This window comes from Mesoplodon densirostris, chromosome 9 (genome assembly GCF_025265405.1).
Source record: "Mesoplodon densirostris isolate mMesDen1 chromosome 9, mMesDen1 primary haplotype, whole genome shotgun sequence".
Lineage (NCBI taxonomy): Eukaryota > Metazoa > Chordata > Mammalia > Artiodactyla > Ziphiidae > Mesoplodon > Mesoplodon densirostris.
The window spans coordinates 19303408-19324800 of record NC_082669.1 but is presented as its reverse complement, the minus strand read 5'-3'; the positions used below and the strand labels follow the sequence as shown (position 1 = coordinate 19324800).

Below are 21393 nucleotides of genomic sequence, written 5' to 3'. Positions count from 1 at the left end.
AAACAAACAACCCAATCAAAAAATAGGCAGAAGAACTGAATAGACATTTTTCTAAAGAAGACATACAGATGGCCAACAGGCACATGGAAAGATGCTCAACATCATTAAGTCATCAGAGAATTGCAAATCAGAACCACAATGAGATATCACCACACACCTCTCAGAATGGCTATCATCAAAAAGACCACAAATAACAAATGTTGGTGAAGATGTGGAGAAAAGAGAACCCTCTTACACTATTGGTGGGAATGCAAATTGGTGCAGCCACTGTGGAAAGCATTATGGAGGCTACTCAAAAAACTAAAATTAGAACTACCATATGATCCAGCAATCCCACTGCTGAATATATATCCCAAGAAAGTGAAAACACTAATTTGAAAAGATAACATGCACCCCAGTGTTCACAGCAGCATTATTTATAATAGCCAAGATGTGGAAGCAACCTAACTGTCCATCAACAGATGAATGGATAAAGAAAATGTGGTATGTGTGTATACACACACACACACACACACACACACATATAAAATGGAGTACTACTCAGCCATAGAGAAGAATGACATTTCGCCATTTGCAACAACACGGATGGACCTGGTGGGTATTATGCTTAGTGAAATAAGTCAGAGAAAGACAAAAACTGTATGTTATCACTTATATGTAGAATATAAAAAATAAAACAAATATAACAAAACAGAAACAGACTCACAGATACAGAGAACAAACTAGTGGTTACCAGTAGGGAAAGGGTAGGGGGGAAGGGCAAGATAGGGGCAGGGATTTAAGAGGTACAAACTACTATGTATAAAATAAATAAGTGGACTTCCCTGGTGGCGCAGTGGTCAAGAATCCTCCTGCCAATGCAGAGGACACAGGTTTGAGCCCTGGTCTGGGAAGATCCCAAGTGCTGCGGAGCAACTAAGCCCATGCACCACAACTACTGAGCCTGTGCTTTAGAGCCCACGAGCCACAACTGCTGAGCCCACACGCCACAACTACTGAAGCCCACATGCCTAGAGCCCGTGCTCCACAACAAGAGAAGACACGGCAATGAGAAGCATGCACACCACACCGAAGAGTAGCCCCTGCTGGCCGCAACTACAGAAAGCCTGTGTGCAGCAACAAAGACCCAATGCAGCCAAAAATAAATAAATAAATAAGAAAGAAAGAAAGGTATCATTATTAAAAAAGTAATAAATAAAGTAAAATAAGTAAGCTACAAGGATATATTGTACAGCACAGGGAATATAACCAATATTTTATAATAACTTTAAAAGTAGTATAATCTATAAAAATTTTGAATCACTATATGATATACCTGAAACTAATATAATACTGTAAATCAACTATACCCCAATAAAAAAAAAAGTACTGGAACACTTAAATTTAGCCTTTTTTATTATATTTAATAGTTTGTTCGGAAGGGACACATCAGAATAGCTTAAAAGGCAATATTACTTTTCATAAAAATATGTGCAATTATTTCCAGGTGTACATGATTTGATTTTTTTCACTTTTCATATACAATAGTGGAATCTTATCCTCAAGGTTAAAAACATAACAAAAGCTTTAATTTCAAGTAAAATTTCCATTGACAATATAGAATTAAAAGTCTGTTTACTATTCACAAAATGCATGAAAGAGACAGTATTACTAGAGTGTGCTTGGGAAACAAGTCAAAGACTGTGGTCTTATACAGCCACAAATGGACCCAAGATTTTACAAAACTCTAGCCTTTAAAATGTAACTTTGATATTTCCTTCAACTAATAAAAAAAAAAATAAAAGCAGTGCGTATTTCCTCTATTGAACAGAGGTATTCATCCATTTTCTGCAAGACTATTATATTCACTCTTTAGAGATATGATTTGTGGCCATTATAGGCAGGTATTACTGTAAAAATGAGATAACATTATAATCCTGGTTATGCTGTGCCCAACATGGGGAGAAATCTGTTCCGCATCTATTAAAGACAGTATAACCCATAAGCATAAAAGACTATGATAACATCACAATACACTGCGACTCACTGAAATTCTGATATGTAGTATGGGGGTGGAGGGAGGAAAATAATGCTTTTAGTCAAGCAATTTGATATGATCACTAATGACATTCCTGCAGAAGTAGATAGAGACTTTATTTCTGATAGTATTTGAGAAGAAAAACAGAGATAAGACGTGCTGCCTTTAGACAGCCAAACATATTTGGGAATTTCACACATCTGTGCCAAAGGTGCAATATCATTCTCTGTCAACTTAAGACATTGCCTCAGTTGAGAACCTGAGTATTTTTCTCTAGAAGTACAACTTCATTCACTCCAGCGTGAAATACATGGGACTAGTCCACAGCAGCAAAGCCTAAATATTACATGCAATACCTAGAAAATTGTTGGCACTCAGAAAAGGTTAAGTAAAAAATATTTTGGGGCTTAACATATGGATTTTTAAAAACATATACTTTCAATGTGTGTATTCCAAACCAACTTTTTTCCTTTGATATTGAGTTCACTTAGAATGTTTTGTCTCAATCAGTATATATATGTATATATATACATGTGTATATATACATATATATATAAGCAGTTCACTTTTTAGATGTTTTTTGGAAGGTATTTAGAATTCAGTTAAAGATCACTTCACATAATGCTAAATTTTTAAAGAAAAACATAAACTTGTTTTAATCACCATGGTCTTATAAACATCAAAATTGATTTTTGTTCAAAATAACACAAATTTTATGTTAGATTTTAAAGAGACCATACTTAAATATACTCTACACAATGACCATTTCTATAAACTAAGATAAATTAAAACTGCATTTTTCAACTAAAGATAGTGCCATATATTTTACTAGATCTTATTTGTGATCCTTGATTATGATATCAAAAAGTGATTTCTATAAACCACAGTAATCTTATCACTTCACTTCTCTGGGTCAGTGTTTCTAAAATGTATCAGCCCAATTCTATAGCTTTTAAGTGAACCATTTCCTTTATTCTGAATTCTGGTTACATATCTGGTCACATAGAGTAATACTACATTACTAAGTACTAACCAAATTTGCATTTCTAAAACGTTTTTTTGATGCATTTACCAAAGGGAGTTTTTAAAGGCATTTATTGGTAAGTACATTAATAATTATATTTCAACCTTTACTCACTGTGATCAGTTTAGCTCATGGGTATCAAGGTCAGTCAGAAATAGATTTTTCTATAGGATAATCATTCCTGCCTCACCTGCCTGCCCGCAGAGGCTGTGTTGGGTGACACTTGCCCCAGTTGCACAGAGGTACACGTGTACCCACATGAACATTGTCAGCAGATCTGTCGTGGGGGACAGCAGTGTAATATCCTCAGATCCTGGACATTACTAAATTTTCTTCTTCACCATTTTGCACATTTTAGAGGTAAGCCACTCATTTTATAAATAAAGCCTAGAAGCAATCTTAGTGCTTTTCTTTCAGTGGTTAAGAGGTTAAAAAAAATCAAAGATTTAAAAAAGTCTAATAGAAAAGAATGAGTGTTTCAAGTTTGAAGAAAATAGTCAATGCAGAAAATATTTGCATAGAATTACATGGTGGGTAAAATTTGCCTTGCAGTCCTGGCTTAGAGCGACCTCCTGAGCCCAGTTTCAGGAAGCAAGTCTTCGCATAGCCTGTGGAGGCAAAGGGGAAACAGTGTTGATGCAACTGAATTCTCCTTAAGTCTACCTTATCTTTTTTGCAAATGTTTGTGTAGTGTTGGTTGCTTACATTTACTTAGGTGTATAGCATCACAATAAAAGTAGGGTAAAAACTTAATTTTGTACCTCATCATACTTTAATTGGATGTATTTTTAAAACAATAGTTACTATTTCTTGAGTACTTACTATGTACAAGACACTGTTTTATTCCTGCACATGTACCCGTTAATTGTCGCAACTCTGTGAGGTATTATTATTTCTATTTTACAGGAAGAAACTAAAATGAAGACAGGATAAGTAAATTGCCCTAAGCTACCCAGCTGGAAAGTTGCAGAATCAGGGCCAGCACTCAAGTCTGTTGGTTCTAAAGCCCAGGCCCTGAAAACCACTCTGCTTCCCTATCTACAGGAACACTACCTAAATGATGCTTTTATGTGACATCAAAAATACTTCTATATAGTGTGGCAACTTCTTAAGTTCCAGTTTTGATATATGAGTTTTCACTCAACTCAGTTGGCCCTATATCTTTAGTCATAAACTACTGAAGCTGGAAGGACTTCACAGCTCAGTAATGAAATTCCTGGCCTCACCAAGCTGATGGGCTAAAATGTGGAACCCCTGATTTTCACTCTACTTAGTGTATTTCTTCCACAAAAATCTTCTCTGCCTGTCATCCTCACTGCCTGATTTTATCACTGGGGTTTGAGTGTTATTCTTTTCAACATTTTTATCAGGACCTGGAATACAGCAGAGAAGTCCTGTTTATCCAGATTTGCATATGGCACCCAGTGGGGTTACATAGTTAATATGCTGGATGATAGATTTAGTATTCAAAACAATGTCAATAAACTGGAACCAGGAAGCTGTAATCTAGCAGAAGAATATGTAGTTCTGCATTAGGGCCAAAACCAATTATATAAATATAAATGGGGAGCCCAGCTAGACCACAGTTCATGTGAAAATGCCCAAGTCTTTAGTTGACCCTGCTCAGTAAAAGCAAAGATTTTGATGTGGCTATTATGAAAATAAACCCATTCTTAAGTTGCAGTAATGTAAATATCTTGATGAAATCAAGGTAGGTCATAGTTGACCCCATCTGGGGTTTTATGTCCCCTTCTTGACCAGGGAAGAATTAACAAATTTCATGTCTATGCGGAACAGTAAAGGGAACTGGAGGAGTCTCACCCAGGATAGAGTCTGTTGGAAACATGAAAGCTGCTCTCAAATATTTAAGGACTGTGCAGAGAAGGCAACCAAAAGGATCTCAGTCTACTGGATGATTATTAGAGAAAGGGTGAATCTAGTTTGTAAGCACAGCTAACACTCGGAGACTTCAACTATGTAGCAAACTCCTTTTGCTGCTAGTTGGCAATGTCTAGAAATGTTCACACGAAAGCTCAGAAAACATCCTTAAGGATGGAGTAGGAGAGATTTCTGCATGGCCGAGAATGTGGGGCTAACTGATTTCTAGACATCTTTCAACTTTAAAATTCTTTGATCTTCTTTTGTTGGTCCCATTTTACTGGGTGATGGAGCCACAAAGTTCAGTAAGATACTGTAAGTTTCAGTCAAGTTTCCTAGGAAGAGTCTGATGCCCCAGTGGCAACAGAAATACACAGAATCAGTCTCTTTTTTAAGCCGTCATCAGTCAGATGAAGAAAAGTCATGAGGTTCCTACTGCTCACATTCTGTTTCTGAAGCTTATGAAACTCCTGGTTTAAAAATCCCTCCATTCACCTTTCTCCTATCTCACTGGCCTTGGGTCTCTGGAAAAGAAGGTATGCGGAGGCTTAGGTATAAAATCAGGACCAATGTGTTGGCTGCTTCCAGTTGCTGATCACGCTTGTATGCCTGGGACAAAAGGTCCCCTCAGGTACTATGTCTTCAAGGGAGAACACTTGTTTCCCATTTTCCCCTTTCTATCAAGCCATCCTCTTGGTATTTCTAAAAAATTCTTTTCCCTGAATAGTTTTTATCAAATAGTTTTAAGACTACAAGTATTATTCTATTTAATCCAAATTATTTTCTTTGAATGAACATAATGATCATACCTCATCTTGGACATCAAGTTCTTCTTCAATCAGCTCTGCTTCCATTAATTCAAGAGGATCTTTACAGTCTCGGATGAGGGTGATCTTGACAAAGAGAACACGGAGAATATTTATTGGAGGTGTAATAGCATTAACCCACCTGATACTTCACTGAAAACGATTTGAAGCTTTGCTGGTGCCTCTCATTTATAATCTACATACTTCAAAATCCTTTTCCACTTTCCTGTCCTTTTATATTTCCCACTTAGAATTCTCCCTATACCATTTTTTTCACATTCAAGTGTGAACTAGTATAGTTCTCCATTGTCTAACCTCCTCTGAAGCTTTCTTCCCCAACCTCTGAAGTGTATGCCTCTTAACAAGTCACCCTGTCTGCCTAAATGATTCAGCAGTCAATAGTAGTTTTTTTTCAATGGCCAAGCTAAGCGCACTTGGTACAGCACTGAGCATGCGATCAATGCCCAGTGAAGGGCTCCTGAGTGATGGCCATAAACAGTCTCAAGTTGAATTGGATGGGAATTAATGTTATTGGAAATGGAAACCAACATCTATGAACCAAGTAGTTGTTCAGGAAAGTTCCGCTTTTTAGCCATAGTATGTAATTTAATCTTCCACACAGAGGAAACCAGTAACAATCTGGACTTTGTCTTATGCATAAAGGGTATGTATTCCCAAAGCCACTCTAAATGTATATCAAGGCAAGAGTGACATTTCAGAGTGCTTTTTAGCTACTTTTAATCTCACAAATAAATAACCCAGTTCTTGTTATATGATCTTGCTTTGTTGTTACCTGTGGGTTAGAGAACTTTAAGTTAGATTTTTTTTTAAAAGGTTTATGAGTTTTCAAAGCTGAGCATCTTGCATGTAGCGCCTTTTTTTTTTTTTTTTTTTTGTATTTAAGATCCACATCTTGGTATTTAGGATTAGTATATTCTGTAGCAGCATTAAGCAGAACAATCTTTCCACTAACAACAGGTAAAAAGCATAATGTATTATTTTTTTCCAACTTAGTTTCACTTCAAATATTAACTTCCAATCTATAGTAAGAATCTGCTTATCCCACTCTTAGAAAAAAGGGAAAGCAATTTAAAATATAGTTGTCTGTGTCACCAGAATAATTATTATTGTTGTTATTTTTATAGGCATTTGTTTTAGTTTCCCAAATTTACAGTGAGAAAGTCCATGAGAGATGAGGTTCTTGTACCAGGCAGTAGGCCCAGCCCAATGACCCACATCAGAATGCTCAACTCTCCTGGGTATTTTACAGGAGAAATGACAAAATAAGGAGGCCTGTGGAAAATCAGGGTCTATCCTGTTTTGTGAGGAATAAACTCTGGGCTGATTCTTTTTTTTTTTTTTTTTCTTTTTCAAAAATCACTTATGACCTAACAGATCCTATTTAAAGACATTGCTAGGGAATTCCCTGGTGGTCCAGTGGTTAGGACTCCATGCTTCCACTGCAGGGGGCATGGGTTTGATCCCTGGTCAGGGAACTAAGATCCCACAAGCCGTGTAGTGCAGCCAAAAAAGAAAAAAATAGATAGATAGATAGATAGATAGATAGATAGATAGATAGATAATCAAGAGTTTCCAGACTGCTGAGAATTTAAATGGCATTTTAAAAAATTTTTATTTATTTTTGGCTGCATTGGGTCTTCCTTGCTGCGCAAGGGCTTTCTCTAGTTGCAGCAAATGGGGGCTACACTTCGTTGCGGTGGGCGGGCTTCTCATCGCGGTGGCTTCTCTTGTGGAGCATGGGCTCTAGGCGGGTGGGTTTCAGTAGCTGTGGCACGCAGGCTCAGTAGCTGTGGCTCGCGGGCTTTAGAGAACAGGCTCAGTAGTTGTGGAGCACGGGCTTAGTTGCTCCGCAACATGTGGAATCTTCCTGGACCAGGGCTCGAACCCATGTCCGCTGCATTGGCAGGTGGACTCTTAACCACTGCACCACCAGGAAAGCCCTAAATTGCATTTTATACACAAATCACAGAAGATCCAAGATTCGGTGCCTATATTCTAAAAAGTCACTATGGCTAACGCCTACTTTTATTAGTAAACCCATACATTGTAGAACTAACATTGTACTACCTAATACCAGGTGTTTTCCTATAAACTCTCACATTTAGTCTTCATATGTACCCAGCAAGGTAAATGTTTTTACTCCCATTTTACTAACGAGAAAACTAAGGCTCTGAAAAGTTAAGTAGATGCCTTAAAATCCCACCGGGCTGGGATTCAAACCTAGATTTGTGGAATTTTTGCCATTTACAGAAATCATGGTAGTTTAGGAAAGATACATATGTGGAAAGATACATATGTAGAAAGATTCACTGTTTACCGTTTCTAAAATGGAATCTTGAACCTCTTGGGATTTCACCTGGTTCTGGAGATGGAGGACAGCATCGTGGACAGTCAAAAAGAATATGTCCTTTCTGATGTTATCATTAAAGAAACCACATTTCTCCAGCTTTTCTATCACATGATCTTCAAAAGAAAGAGATAATGTTTCGTTAGTCTCTAGGAAAAGCTATTTTTACAACATCAACCAGTGCTAAGTTTTTGTACCTCCTCCTTTTAATTCTTTTTTCTCATTTCCAAAATGTGATCCTGCTCTAGACAGAGTTTCTTTTCCAGTAGCACATGGAATGGTGATACCATAACTGGTTGTAGTAGATGGTGGTGTTTCCCAGCCACGTCCCTTTTTCCTATCCTCCAGCTACTATGAGTCTGGCTGCTGTTCACAGCTGTGCCCTTCTCTGGAGAACTTTCTTTGGCCAGTGGGAGTTGTCTCACCTGAAAAGGCCTGGGAGGTCACACCCCCTCCCTCGGGTGGCCTGCAGCCACGGACTGACTGATCCAGAGGTAAAAGGGCTGGCCAGCCCCCTTCCCCTCAAGGAAGGGTAACCATCTGTTGCTTTTCTTGGTGTGTGTTCCCTGTGAAGTCAGACTAAGTAGATTCTGAAGCCATGTCTTCGTCTCCTCCCCGTGCCCTATCCTGTTCCCCTCACACCTTCATGAATTTTCCACTGTACTCTCTCAATAAATCACTTATGCAAGAATCCTTATCTCAGGCTCTGCTTCTATTTATTTATTTATTTTTTTGTGGTACGCGGGCCTCTCACTGTTGTGGCCTCTCCCATTGCGGAGCACAGGCTCCCGATGCGCGGGCTCAGCGGCCATGACTCACGGGCCCAGCCGCTCCGCGGCATGTGGGATCCTCCCGGACCGGGGCACGAACCCGTGTCCCCTGCATCGGCAGGCTGACGCTCAACCACTGCACCACCAGGGAAGCCCAGGCTCTGCTTCTAGAGAACTTAGCCTAAGCACTAGTATTTTCCTACACACACTTGTACAGACACAGACACAGACTCATACCCTGGAAGTTCCTCTAGTTCTAAGGGGTCTAAGTCATCTCTAGCTCTGCTCTCCCCATGACAGTTTTTCTTCACTGATCCTGCACTGCTGTCAGGACATAGGTTTCCATGCATTACCAGCTCTGTGGCACAAACTGGAAGTGATCTTTCTAGGTTCAAAAAGACCTTCAGAGTGATTATTTAATGGGTAGAGTTTCTGTTTGTGGCAATGAAATTTTTGAAAATAGATGAACTTTGGGGCACATGTATCTTTTTGAATTAGTGTTTTCATTTTTTTCCAGATATATACCCAGGAGTAGAATTGTTGGATCCTATGGTACTTCTATTTTTAGTTTTTTGAGAAACCTGCATACTGTTTTCCACAGTGGCTGCACCGATTTACATTCCCAATAACAGTGTACAAGGGGGCCCTTTTCTCCACATCCTTACCAACATTTTTAATTGTAGACTTTTTAATGATAGAAATTCTGACAGATGTGAGGTGGTATCTCATTGTTGTTTTGATTTGCATTTCTCTAATAATTAGCAATGTTGAGCATGTTTTCATGTGCCTGTTAGCCATCTGTATGTCTTCTTTAGAAAAATGTCTGTTCAGGTCTTTTGCCCACTTTTTTATTGGGTTGTTTGGCTTTTTGATATTGAGTTGTATGAGGTGTCTGTATGCTTTTTTTCATCTTTTTTTTATTGAAGTATAGTTGATTTACAATGTTGTGTTAATTTCTGCTGTAAAGTGATTCAGTTATACATATATATACATTCTTTATATTCTTTTCCATTATGGTTTATCACAGAATAATGAATATAGTTCTCTGTGCTATATAGTAGGACCTTGTTGTTTATCCATTCTCTATATAATAGTTTGCATCTGCTAATCCCAAACTCCCAATCCATCCCTCCCCCACCCCCTCTCCCCCTTGGCAACCACAAGTCTGCTCTCTATGTCTGTGAGTTTGTTTCTGTTTTGTAGATAGGTTCATTTGTGTCATATTTTAGATTCTGCATATAAGTGATATTATATGGTATTTATCTTTCTCTTTCTGACTTACTTCAATTAACACGATAATCTGTAAGTCTATCCGTGTTGCTACAAATGGCATTATTTCATTCTTTTTCATGGCTGAGTAGTATTTCATTGAATATATGTACCACATCTTCTTTATCCATTCATCTGTAAATGGACATTTAGGTTGTTTCCATGTCTTGGCTATTGTGAATGGTGCTGCTATGGACATAGGGGTGCATGTATCTTTTTGAATTATAGTTTTGTCCAGATATATGCCCAGGAGTGGGATTGCTGGGTCATATGGCAACTCTAGTTTTTTGAGGAACCTCCATACTGTTTTCCATAGTGGCTGCACCAACTTACATTCTCACCAACAGTGTAGGAGAGTTCCTTTTCCATAGCCTCTCCAGCATTTGTTATTTGTAGCTGTCTGTATATTTTGGATATTAACCCCTTGTCAGTCACATCATTAGCAAATATTTTCTCCCATTTGGTAGGTTGTCTTTTCATTTTGTTGATGGTTTCCTTTGCTGTGCAAAAGCTTTTAAGTTTAATTAGGTCCTATTTTATTTACAATAGCATGGAAGAAACCCAAGTGCCCATCAACAGATGATTAGATTAAGATGTGTCATACACATCATTGTAAAGCAACTATAGTCCAATAAAAAAAAAGAAGATGTGGCATATATGAAATGAAATATAACTCAGCCATAAAAAAGAATGAAATTCTGCCACTTGCAGCAACATGAATGGAACTAGGGAATATTATGTTTAGTGAAATATGTCAGACAGAGAAAGACAAATGCTTTATGATATCACTTGTATGTGGAATCTTAAAAAAATGCAAATGAATGTATACGCAAAACAGAAACAGACCCACAGATATAGAAAACAAACTTGTGGTTACCAAGAGGGAGGGGGAAGGGAGGAGGGACAAATTAGGAGTATGAGATTAATAGATCAATCTATTTTATACAAGCTACTATGTGTAAAATAGATAAGCAACAAGGGCATACTGTATAGCACAGGGAATTATAGCCATTATCTTGTAATAACTTATAATGGAGTATAATCGGCAAAAATACTAAATCACTATGCTATACACCTGAAACTAATAAAATGTTGTAAATTAACTAAACTTGAATTAAAAAAAGAAATATTTTTAAAACTCAAAAATTAACAACAACAACAAAAAATGTGCAGTAAATGTAAAATACACACTGGATCTCAAAGATGTGAATAGAAGCAAGCAGTGCAAAATATCTCAGTAATAAATTTTATACTGACCAAAAAAAAAAAAAAACAAAGGAAAGAAAGAAAAGACAGTTGTGATGATTCCACAACATGGTGAATTACTTAATGCCACTGAATTAATTGTACACTTGAATGTGACTAAAATGGCAAATTTTATGTTATACATCTTTTACCACAATAAAAATTGTTTTTGAAAAAAAGGCCTTTGGACATCATGTACTCACATTCCAAGGTAGGAGAAAGGGCTTAAGGGAAAGTCTTATAGATAGATATGTACGTATATGCATTTACCTTGAAGTGATGCAAAGTACACATTTACATCAATTCTGTGGAATTCTTTGACAATCTAAAAATTTAAAAAGGAGAATTTGTAACAATGAGTAACTTTATCTGCCCATAATTCAGTAGCATTCAATTACTTGCTCGGGAGAAACGTCCAACACTTTCATGGTGAATCAGGAGTTTGAAGCAAGTTCATTATTGGAAATTGGAAAACCATAGAGGTTTTCAACATACAGTGATGATGATTAGGATGAAAAGACCATATCTCAAGAGGTGGCAACATCCAGCGCTCAACAGCACTGGATAGCACACAAGTGCTCCATAAATATTTGTGGAAGGAAAGAAAGAAAGGAGTCCAGGAGGCTTCCTAATGCAGCCTCTGCTGGTTGGAAAGAAGACTATGAGTTTATATCTTTGAGTGGAAGCGATACGGGTATGGATTTGTGGCCACCAGATGCCAAATGTAAAAACTGACCTCTGTATTTTGACTGTAGCAGTGTCAATATTCTGATTGTGATTTTGTACTATAGTTTTGCAAGATGTTAGCACTGAAAGAAACTCGGTAAGGGATACAGAGGATCTCTCTGTATTATTTCTTACAACTTCATGGGGATCTACAGTTATCTCAAAATGAAAAGTTTAAAAGAATCAAGACACAAGACCTATGGACAATAATAAAACAGAACTTGAAGTTTCTGGGGAAAAAAGATCAAGACATCTATGCAAGTATAAAGTTTGGAGTTTTCACAATTGTCATTATAGCACTTGAAAGCAACTATTTGTTAGGTGCAGAAAATATTCTGGCATTAAATATCTTGACTTTTCCTCAAAGTAATTCATTAAATCCTTTGGTCAACAAAATCTATGGTGGATCTGAGCCAATGCCTAGAGTGAAATGCACAAAGAAGAACAAGAGTGTGTTCTCAAATGAGCCAATAACCAGGTCTGCTAAGACCTGGAATAGAACCTATCAGCATATTCTCGCACTCTTGTCAATCACTCTTCTACCTGACCTGCCTAGTACCTGCACCCTGGAATCATTTCTTCCCCTTGCAGAGGTACCAAGAAGCCCCAGCTAAGCTAAACCTCAGTTGAGGGTAGTTTGATATTATTATACCTGATTGTTGCTCCCTTGAACCTGCCTACTTTTCTGCCCAATCCTCTTGATACCTACCTTCCTGAAGCTTCACCTAAACTTGACACTCCCAGTCAAGTTGACATCCGGTTAGTCTGCTTTGGAGGACTTAATGCAATTGTTATTTGAAAGATTACTTAACATTTGCCTTGCCCCTTAGACTGCTTAGTCCCATGAGGGTAGGGACTATGGCTATTTCACAATTAGCTTCTTGTGCCTGGCCAAGTGGTTGGCACACATGTGGCACTGCACACCTATGTGTTAGAAGAATCATTGAAGTTGAGCTTGCATACCTGGTTTCTGATATGAATGTTTCTGTCCTGCATGCTCCTCAACTCTTTGACTTCCTAGATGCCTGACCTGCTTCCTGCTGATCTAACCTTGATAATGCCTGGCTTTTCCAGTCCTACCATGTTTCTCATTCTGCTGCTCTTTGCATAACAAATAAAAACATAATACTGAACACAAGCTTTTGCCCATTTTTCTTTCTTTTCATATTCCATGTCATATATATTCTCAGAAAAATAAAACATAATAAATGTTAATATTTGCTGACGTGTGACTATGTGCCAGACACCCTTCATTTTTCTCATTTAATTCTCATCACAACCCTATGAAGTAGGTACCATCATTATCCCCACATTACAGATGGAGAAACTGAGGTACAGACAGATTAAGCAACTTGCCCAAAGTCACACCACTAGTAAGTGGTAGAGCCAGGATTCAACCCCAGGTAGTCCCGCTCCACAGCCTGTGCTTTAAAGTAATACACTCTATTGCAAAAGCATTCCCCTAGAAAAATTACAGAGCCCATGCAATCAATCATCCTTTTGCAAGACCAGGAAACCCATATCATTTTACTATTGCCAAAGCTCCAAATATGTAATTCAAAACACCGGAACCTTACCACACGCAATGATCTCACTCCAACAACATCCAGGAAAGAGACCGCTCCACAGTCAAGCACGAGGCTATGGATTGGCACTTTAGGAACATTCACTTTGACTGGAAGCTCAGCATTCCAATCCACTTGAATCTCTATTTCCTTGGTTGGAATATCAAATTCTTCTGGATTTTCAATGTCTTCATCAGGCTCAAAAGCATTATTCAATGAACCAGCATCACTTATAATGCCATTCTAAACAAAGAAAACACTGCCAACTCAATTACTAATGATTTGGGATGTCTTTCAACAATTAATCTAAAATGACTTAAAAGTTCTACAAACTGCTTCTTGGTAAGCAAAATATCAAGAGGATAAACTCTTAGGGAATAAGGTTTACCTCAGCCCAAATTCTGATGTTCTCTAGAAAGAAAAATGGAAGAACAGTGGAGAGAGGAAATGCTTGACTTCTGAAAGATTGTAGAACTTAGCTAAGAGATACATTGACAAGAGAGTTTGAATAAAAGGTTAACTACTGTAGCTCTAAAAGTTTATGAACTTTGCTGTGAGTAATTTTCTGTGCCTTATGTTGTGAGTAATTTTCTGGCATTGAATTAGCACTTGTTTTGTTCCTTTCAGTAAAAATAAGGTTTATTTCATGATAGAAAAAAAAAATCTCACCCTTTGTTTCCAAGGAGCCCTGCTGATTTCATTTTATTCTCTCCCCTTCCCTCTCTCCTAAAAGAACAACTCAGCTGTTCTCCATCATACTTATGTCATCTGCTTGTACACATCTGGGTACCCAAGAGGGTATATTTAATTTTAGACAGTCTAACTGCTTTTATTTCACCTGAGAAACGAGAGAATTTCAGAGGGGAAAGAATGATGTTACCTCACCTTTGTTGCTCTTAATTGCCCTTTCTTGATGAGTTTCTGTATTTTCCTCAGTGCTTTCAACCTCTTATTATACACTCTAATGGCATCAAATCCAACCTTTGGAAAAAAATGTCAAGTTAGTTAAGATGTCTGGTTCCTAATGCTCATTAATGGCAATTTTTATCTGGAAAGGCTATTTCTCAAGTGGTATTATTCGCTGATGTATCCTGCCAGAAAAGAAATTCTGAGGTCCGATGGAGGTCTCCACTACCGAGCCACCCTAACCCACCCACCCAGAGATTCAGGGAAGGCAGTAGCATATTGAAGACTCCAAGACAATTAAAAAAAAAAAAAAAGAAAAAAATAACCTTTTTAGCTTTAAGTCTGTGTTTTCCAAATTTGCCTGATATGACAAAGCCCTTGTTGTTGCAAAGTCTATGAACATTCCTTTGAACTTCAGGAAAACACTGATCTAAAGGCAAACTCCAACTTCGAAGCATAGCATGGAATTCAAGACCAGAATTTCCTGCTTATCTATTCCACTTATACTTTTTAACCTTTATTCCAATTGCCCCCCTCCCCCACCCCCTGCCCAATTCACATTCCCACATTTTCCTCTCAGCTCATATAGTTCCCAAACACCTGCCATAATCTCCTTCCTTCTGCCTAACCGCCACACAAAGCCTGATCAGTCCACCTAACTTGGATCACTCACTTCCATGAAATCTTAACACTTACTGTCTATACTACTTACTTGGAACTTACTCAAAGTCTGCCTGGAGACATCTCTAGTGGTTTTGTCCAGCATAGTTATTGCTACCTGAATTTTAACATATGTGTTATTATTGTTTGTTCCTATTCCCAAATAGATTGAAAGTCATTTGAGGGCAAGGATGTTATAATTCTTAATGCCCTGTACAAAGGGAACATGGTATAGGACCTTATGCCCATGTTTGAGCCCCTTAAATACCTGTAGAATGAATGAAGTCTCAAAGGAAGTTAGAAACTAGATTTCTAGGGATAAAATACTTACTGTGGACTTGATACATTTTTTTAAACCGTCAACATTCCCGTAAAAAATAGGACTAGAAAATCTCAGAATCTTCACTCCTTCAGGTTCTTCAATCTAGCATTAAAAAAAAATTTTTTTTTCTGAGGTTAAACCATTTCATGCCTTAAATACTCAGTTAAGTTTTTGGCTATTCAGCTAGGAGCTGACTGACAATTGCTCAGAGAAGCTGGGCAGCAGTCCTCAATTTTCCTCTAACAGGAGTTTGTTCTTTTTCTAGTTCCTTTGGGTGTAAAGTTAGATTGTTTATTTGAGATTTTTCTTGTTTCCTGTGGTAGGCCTGAATTGCTATGAACTTCCCTCTTAGAACTTCTTTTGCTGCATCCCATAGATTTTGGAATGTTGTATTTCCATTTTCACTTGTCTTAAGGTAATTTTTTATTTCCCCTTTGATTTCTTCATTGACCCATTGTTTGTTCATAGCATGTTGTTTAATCTCTATGTATTTGTCATTTTTTTCAGTTTTCTTCTTGTAATTGATTTCTAGTTTAACATCATAGTGGTCAGAAAAGATGTTTAGTATGATTTCAATGTTCTTAAATGGGTTGGACTTGTTTTGTGACCTAGCCTAACATATTATCTATCCTGGAGAATGTTTCACGTGCACTTGGGAAGAATGTGTATTCTGCTGCTTTTGGATGGAATTTTTACACTTTAAGTTTAAAGAAATCCCTTTAACATTTTTGTAAAGCTGGTTTAATGGTGATTAACTCCTTTAGCTTTTGCTTGTCTGGAAAACACTTTATCTCTTCTTCAATTCTGAATGACAACCTTGCCAGGTAGAGTTTTCTTGGTTGGAAGTTTTGTCCTTTCAGCACTCTGAATATATTATGCAACTTCCTTCTGGCCTGCAAAGTTTCTGCTAAAAAATCAGCTTATAATCTTATGGGGGTTCCTCTATATGTAACAAGTTATTTTTCTCTTGCTGTCTTTAAGATTCTCTATCTTTAACGTTTGACATTTTATTTATAATGTCTTGATATAGATCTCTTTGGGTTCATCTTATTTAGAAATCTCTGTATTTCCTGGACCTGAATGTTTCCTTCCCCAGTTTAGGGACATTTTCAGCCATTATTTCTTCAAACAGGTTCTCTGCCCCTTTCTGTCTCTCTCTTTTCCTTCTGGGACTCCTAAATGTGAATGTTATTCTGCTTGGTGTTGTCCCATAGGTCCCTTAAGCCATCCTCACTTTTTAAAATTCTTTTTTCTTTTTGCTGTTCTGCTTGGGTCAGTTCCAGTGTCCTGTCTTCTAGGTTGCTGATCCATTCTTCTGCTTCATCTAGTCTGCTGTTGAACCCCTCTGGTGTATTTTTCAGTTCAGTTAGTGTATTCTTCAGCTCTTGACTTTTGTTAGGTACTTTCTTATTATATTTTCTATCTCTTTGTTGAAGTACTCACTGTGGTCATCCATTCTTCTCCAGAATTCACTGAGTACCTTTATAACCATACTTTGAACACTTTATCAGGTACATTACTTACCTCTGTTTCACTGAAGTCTCTTTCTGAAATTTTTTCTTGTACTTTCATTTGGAACATATTCCTCTGTTTCTTCCTCATTTTGCTTGATTCTCTGTGTTGGTTTCTATGTGTTAGGCAAAATGGCTACCTATTCTAGTCTTCTAGTCTTGAAGGAGTGGCATATGTAGGAGATGAACCTTATTGTTCAAACTTGCCCTAGCTCTTAGGTGTCTCTCAAACCTTTGTGCTTGTCTAATTAGCCTGGTTTATTTTTTAAATTATTTATTTATTTATTTATTTATTCTTTGGCTGCATTGGGTCTTTGTTGCTGCGCGCAGGCTTTCTCTAGTTGCGGCAAGTGGGGGCTATCTTCATTGTGGTGCACGGGCTTCTCATTGTGGTGGCTTCTCTTGTTGCGAAGCACGGGCTCTAGGCGCGTGGGCTTCAGTAGTTGCGGCATGTGGGCTCAGTAGTTGTGGCTTGTGGGCTCAGTAATTGTGGCTCATGGGCTCTAAAGCGCAGGCTCAGTAGTTGTGGCGCATGGGCTTAGTTGCTCCACGCCATCTGGAATCTTCCTGGACCAGGGCTCGAACCCGTGTCTCCTGCATTGGCAAGTGCATTCTTAACCATTGCGCCACCAGGGAAGTCCCTAGCCTGGTTTAGTTCTGATAGGCCCCAGTTGTTGAGGGTGTGCCAAGACCTGTCAGTGTTCCAAGGGGAGGGATCTCATTCAGCATCTAGTTTCAGGCTGATTGGAAGCCAGATCCTCAGGCAGCAGCTTTTAAAGTATGCAAATATATACAGTTTTGTGGAACCACAATTACTGATCTCAGGAGACTTGGAGGTGTCTCCTGGGTGATGGTTGCAAAAATTGGAGCGTCAGATGAACTCCTTTCTGGGAGGTACCACAAGCTGTGGTGAGGCCAAGGGAGGGTGTGAGAATGATGTCTCCCTGCCTACACTGCCTGAGAGCATTTCTGTAGCCTCTATACGCGTGGCAAACCTGAAGCCTGACATTCAGGTTAAAGCTCTAGGGTAAATAAATGGGCCTTTTTCACAGGTGGACTGGGGTATGTTTTGTCTGCTATCTCTGTAGTACCCTGGGTGTGGTAGCCTGCCCAGAACTATCTTTCCAACTGTTACAGTCCTGTGGGGCCCAGGCATGCAAGACCCTTGGGCCGCCAGGGCCAGACAACCAAGGGGGGTTCCTTGTGTGGACTGTGCTCACCTACCAGCCTTAGCATGGCTGCAGGAGAGCGCTGAGGGTGGGGCATGCTGCAGCTTTAGCGACGCAAGAGAAGAGTGCTGGGAGCGGAGCAGACCTGTGGCATTATTGAGGTTGTGCCTGGGTGCACCCGCCTACACTAGCAAGGTACAGGGAGAGCGCAAAAATGACACGTGCCAGTGCCTCCATCCCTGAAGCAAGTCCCAAGTGGTCCTTGCCCCTCTGGCAGATGCTTTAAGATTAGCAAATGAATCTCCTTCACATATAGTCCAGGGACTTTCAAACTGCTGCCTTCGTGCTGGGTCCCAGGATGAGTGAGCCCACATGTGAGCCCCTCCAAAGGAGTATCTCGCATTCCCACAGTCCCCTCGGGGCCCCTGAATGTAAGCCCTATTTGTTTCCAAAACCAGACATTTTGGGGGCCTCGATGCTTTGGTGCAGGTCTCAAGGGATGTGGAGTACAAACCCCTTGCTCCTCAGGGAGTAGCTCCAAACTTAGGACATTCCTCCCTCTTGTGGGACGCGGAGCCAGGGGTGGGTTTTGGCGAGACTGCATCCCTGCCTCTCCTACTTGTTTCGATGTGGCCCTTTTATCCCTTGTTGTGGAGGAGCTGTTCAGCTAGTTATCCATTCTTTTTCAGAGAGAATTATTCCATATGTAGCTGTAGATTTGGTGTGTCCATAGGAGGAGGTGAGTTCAGAATCTTCCTGTTCCAGAATCCATCTTGGACCGCCCTTTGAATTTTCTTTCTTTCTCTGCTTTTTCATGTTTGTTCCTTCTGGTGGTCACTAAGCACTCTTATTTGCAGGGAACATAAGCCTATCAGTGGAATATTTATTTTCTTCATTTTTTATTTTCTGTATTATATATTATTTCTTCCAATTCCAAGGATAGAGAAAAATGTCAAATAAAGTTCTTTGTGACAGAGAACATGAACGTCTCTTCTTAGAATTGAATGAAGAAAATCTTACAGGGATTTCAGACAGTGTCATAGAGGATAAGGATAACATAGCAGAGAAAGAGAAATTTTTTTCCTCTTGCTGCTTAAAAAATTGCTGTTAACATCTTGGCTTTCAGCAGTGTTACTGTAGCGTTTCTAGGTGTGGACTTTTGTGTGTACATTAATTGGGTTCAGTGGGCATTTTGGATTTGTACATTGTGGTTTTCCTCAAATTTGGGAAAGTTTTGATACTTATTCAATATTTTGTCTTTTTTTCTTTTCCTCTTCTTCTCTTTTGGGAATGTTGTTACAATATACGTTTTATTTTGTCCTAGAGGTCTCTGAGGTGCTGTCTTTTTTTTTTTTTTTTTTTAGTTATAATTGACATATTAGCTTCAGGTGTACAACCTGATATTTGTATACATTGCAAAATGACCCCCACAATAAGTCTAGTTAACATCTGTCACCATACATAGTTACAAAATTTTTTGTGTTATGAGAACTTTTAAGATCTACTCTCTTAGGAACTTTCAAATATGCAATACAGTATTATTAACTATGGTCTTCACACTGTACATTACATTCCCATGACTTATTTATTTATACCTGGAAGTTTGTGTCTTTTGACACCCTTCGCTCAGAGCAATAGAATTTTGGCTCAACTTCTGGAAATAATTGAATTGCCTATTTAAAAAAAAATTCCCTGTACAATGGTTTGACATTAAAATGACATTTTAACTAGCATGGACAAAATTCACATAAGCTTAGGATATCAGAGGGCACATTGGATCGAAAGTTTTCCTGACAACCCCCCACTGGACTTTCCCAACAGAAGTAGCCTCCCTTTTTGGCTACCTTATCCCTAACATACTGAAAGAGAAATATGCAACCCCTGAAAATCCAGCTTAGCAAACCCAAGTCCAGCCAATGTCTCACAAAGGCACTTACGTTTTTGTAATTCTTAGTACTTTTGTAGATGTCTGTGCTAGGGATACTTCCAAGGCTGTTCCATGAGGGACTGAAAGAAGAAAAATTAAGGTCAGAATTTTTTGGAACAGGCATATTTTGAATAAAAAGTTAGAAGAGGGCTTCCCTGGTGGCACAGTGGTTGAGAGTCCGCCTGCCGATGCAGGGGACATGGGTTCGTGCCCCAGTCCGGGAAGATCCCACATGCCGCGGAGCGGCTGGGCCCATGAGCCATGGTCGCTGAGCCTGCACGTCCGGAGCCTGTGCTCCGCAACGGGAGAGGCCACAGCAGTGAAAGGCCCGCGTACCGCAAAAAAAAAAAAAAAAAAAAAGTTAGAAGAAATGACAGATGCTAAAGAGCCCATAATTTGGGTGTTTTTGGACTCTGTCTTTATCGCAGATGACATTTTCCGGTAGCTAACTCTGAAGTGAACAGCCGGTGTTTGTGTAGGATTCGGGGAGAAGAAGGAAGTGTGCCTCATTTCTGATGCCTGCAAGAAGTAATGAGCATCATACTTTCATATGTGTACGACTTTATAGGATAAGCAAAGAGCTTTCACACATGTTAAATCTTATTTGAGCCCTACCATAACCCTGAAAGATCAGCAGTATTATCCTCATTTTTACTGGTGAGTAAACTGTTTAGAGAAGTTCAAAAAGGCCCTGGAGGGGCCTCTATCTTTAACCCATGGGTCTTCATTGCCTGGCATGGTGCCTAGAACTTACTTGTGAGTTATAGCAACTTCCTGATGAAGTACGGAGAGTCTGCACTGATCAAATTAGTCTCATTTCATAGAAATAGGAGCCTGGGAGGACCAGACATAAATCCTTCCCATCCACCAGACTGTTGACTTCCTGTTTCTGATGCAATCACATAAATTCCATGATTCTTCAAGTGTGACTAGGGACATATGCTAAATACAGTTCCTGAAGAAAGAATGTCTGTTTAGGGTACTCTCAGCAATGTGCTCTCTGGATCAGCCTTATAATGACTGGAAATTAAATACTGTGGAGGATACTGCTTTTTGTTGGCTCAAAGCCTCGTTACCAAATCTGCAGCTAAACGGTGCCACCGATTTTCCTCCGCTTGCTGTGCAGTGCTGATTTTTAACTTAAAGCTTAGAAACTGTATAGTCTTTCTCTACAAAACCCTTCTCCCCCAATCACACTCACACAAGTAAAAGTAAACACGGAGGCATCCA

The 21393-nt window shown here is 38.9% G+C and overlaps 1 protein-coding gene across 4 annotated transcripts in view; it reads right to left on the bottom strand.

Moving 5' to 3' along the window:
* Positions 1-3150: 3150 nt before the first annotated feature.
* The window catches only part of SLC26A4 (solute carrier family 26 member 4), a 40345-nt gene continuing 22102 nt past the window's right edge, over positions 3151-21393 (bottom strand). For all 4 annotated transcript variants that reach the window (XM_060108226.1, XM_060108228.1, XM_060108224.1 and 1 more), the window contains 8 exons: positions 20174-20243; positions 15566-15658; positions 14554-14649; positions 13681-13911; positions 11648-11702; positions 8064-8209; positions 5729-5812; positions 3151-3649 (listed from right to left, as the gene is read on the bottom strand). In XM_060108226.1, the coding sequence (XP_059964209.1) occupies positions 3626-3649; positions 5729-5812; positions 8064-8209; positions 11648-11702; positions 13681-13911; positions 14554-14649; positions 15566-15658; positions 20174-20243 (799 nt within the window). In that variant the 3' untranslated portion in view covers positions 3151-3625. The remainder of the gene's footprint in view (positions 3650-5728; positions 5813-8063; positions 8210-11647; positions 11703-13680; positions 13912-14553; positions 14650-15565; positions 15659-20173; positions 20244-21393) is intronic.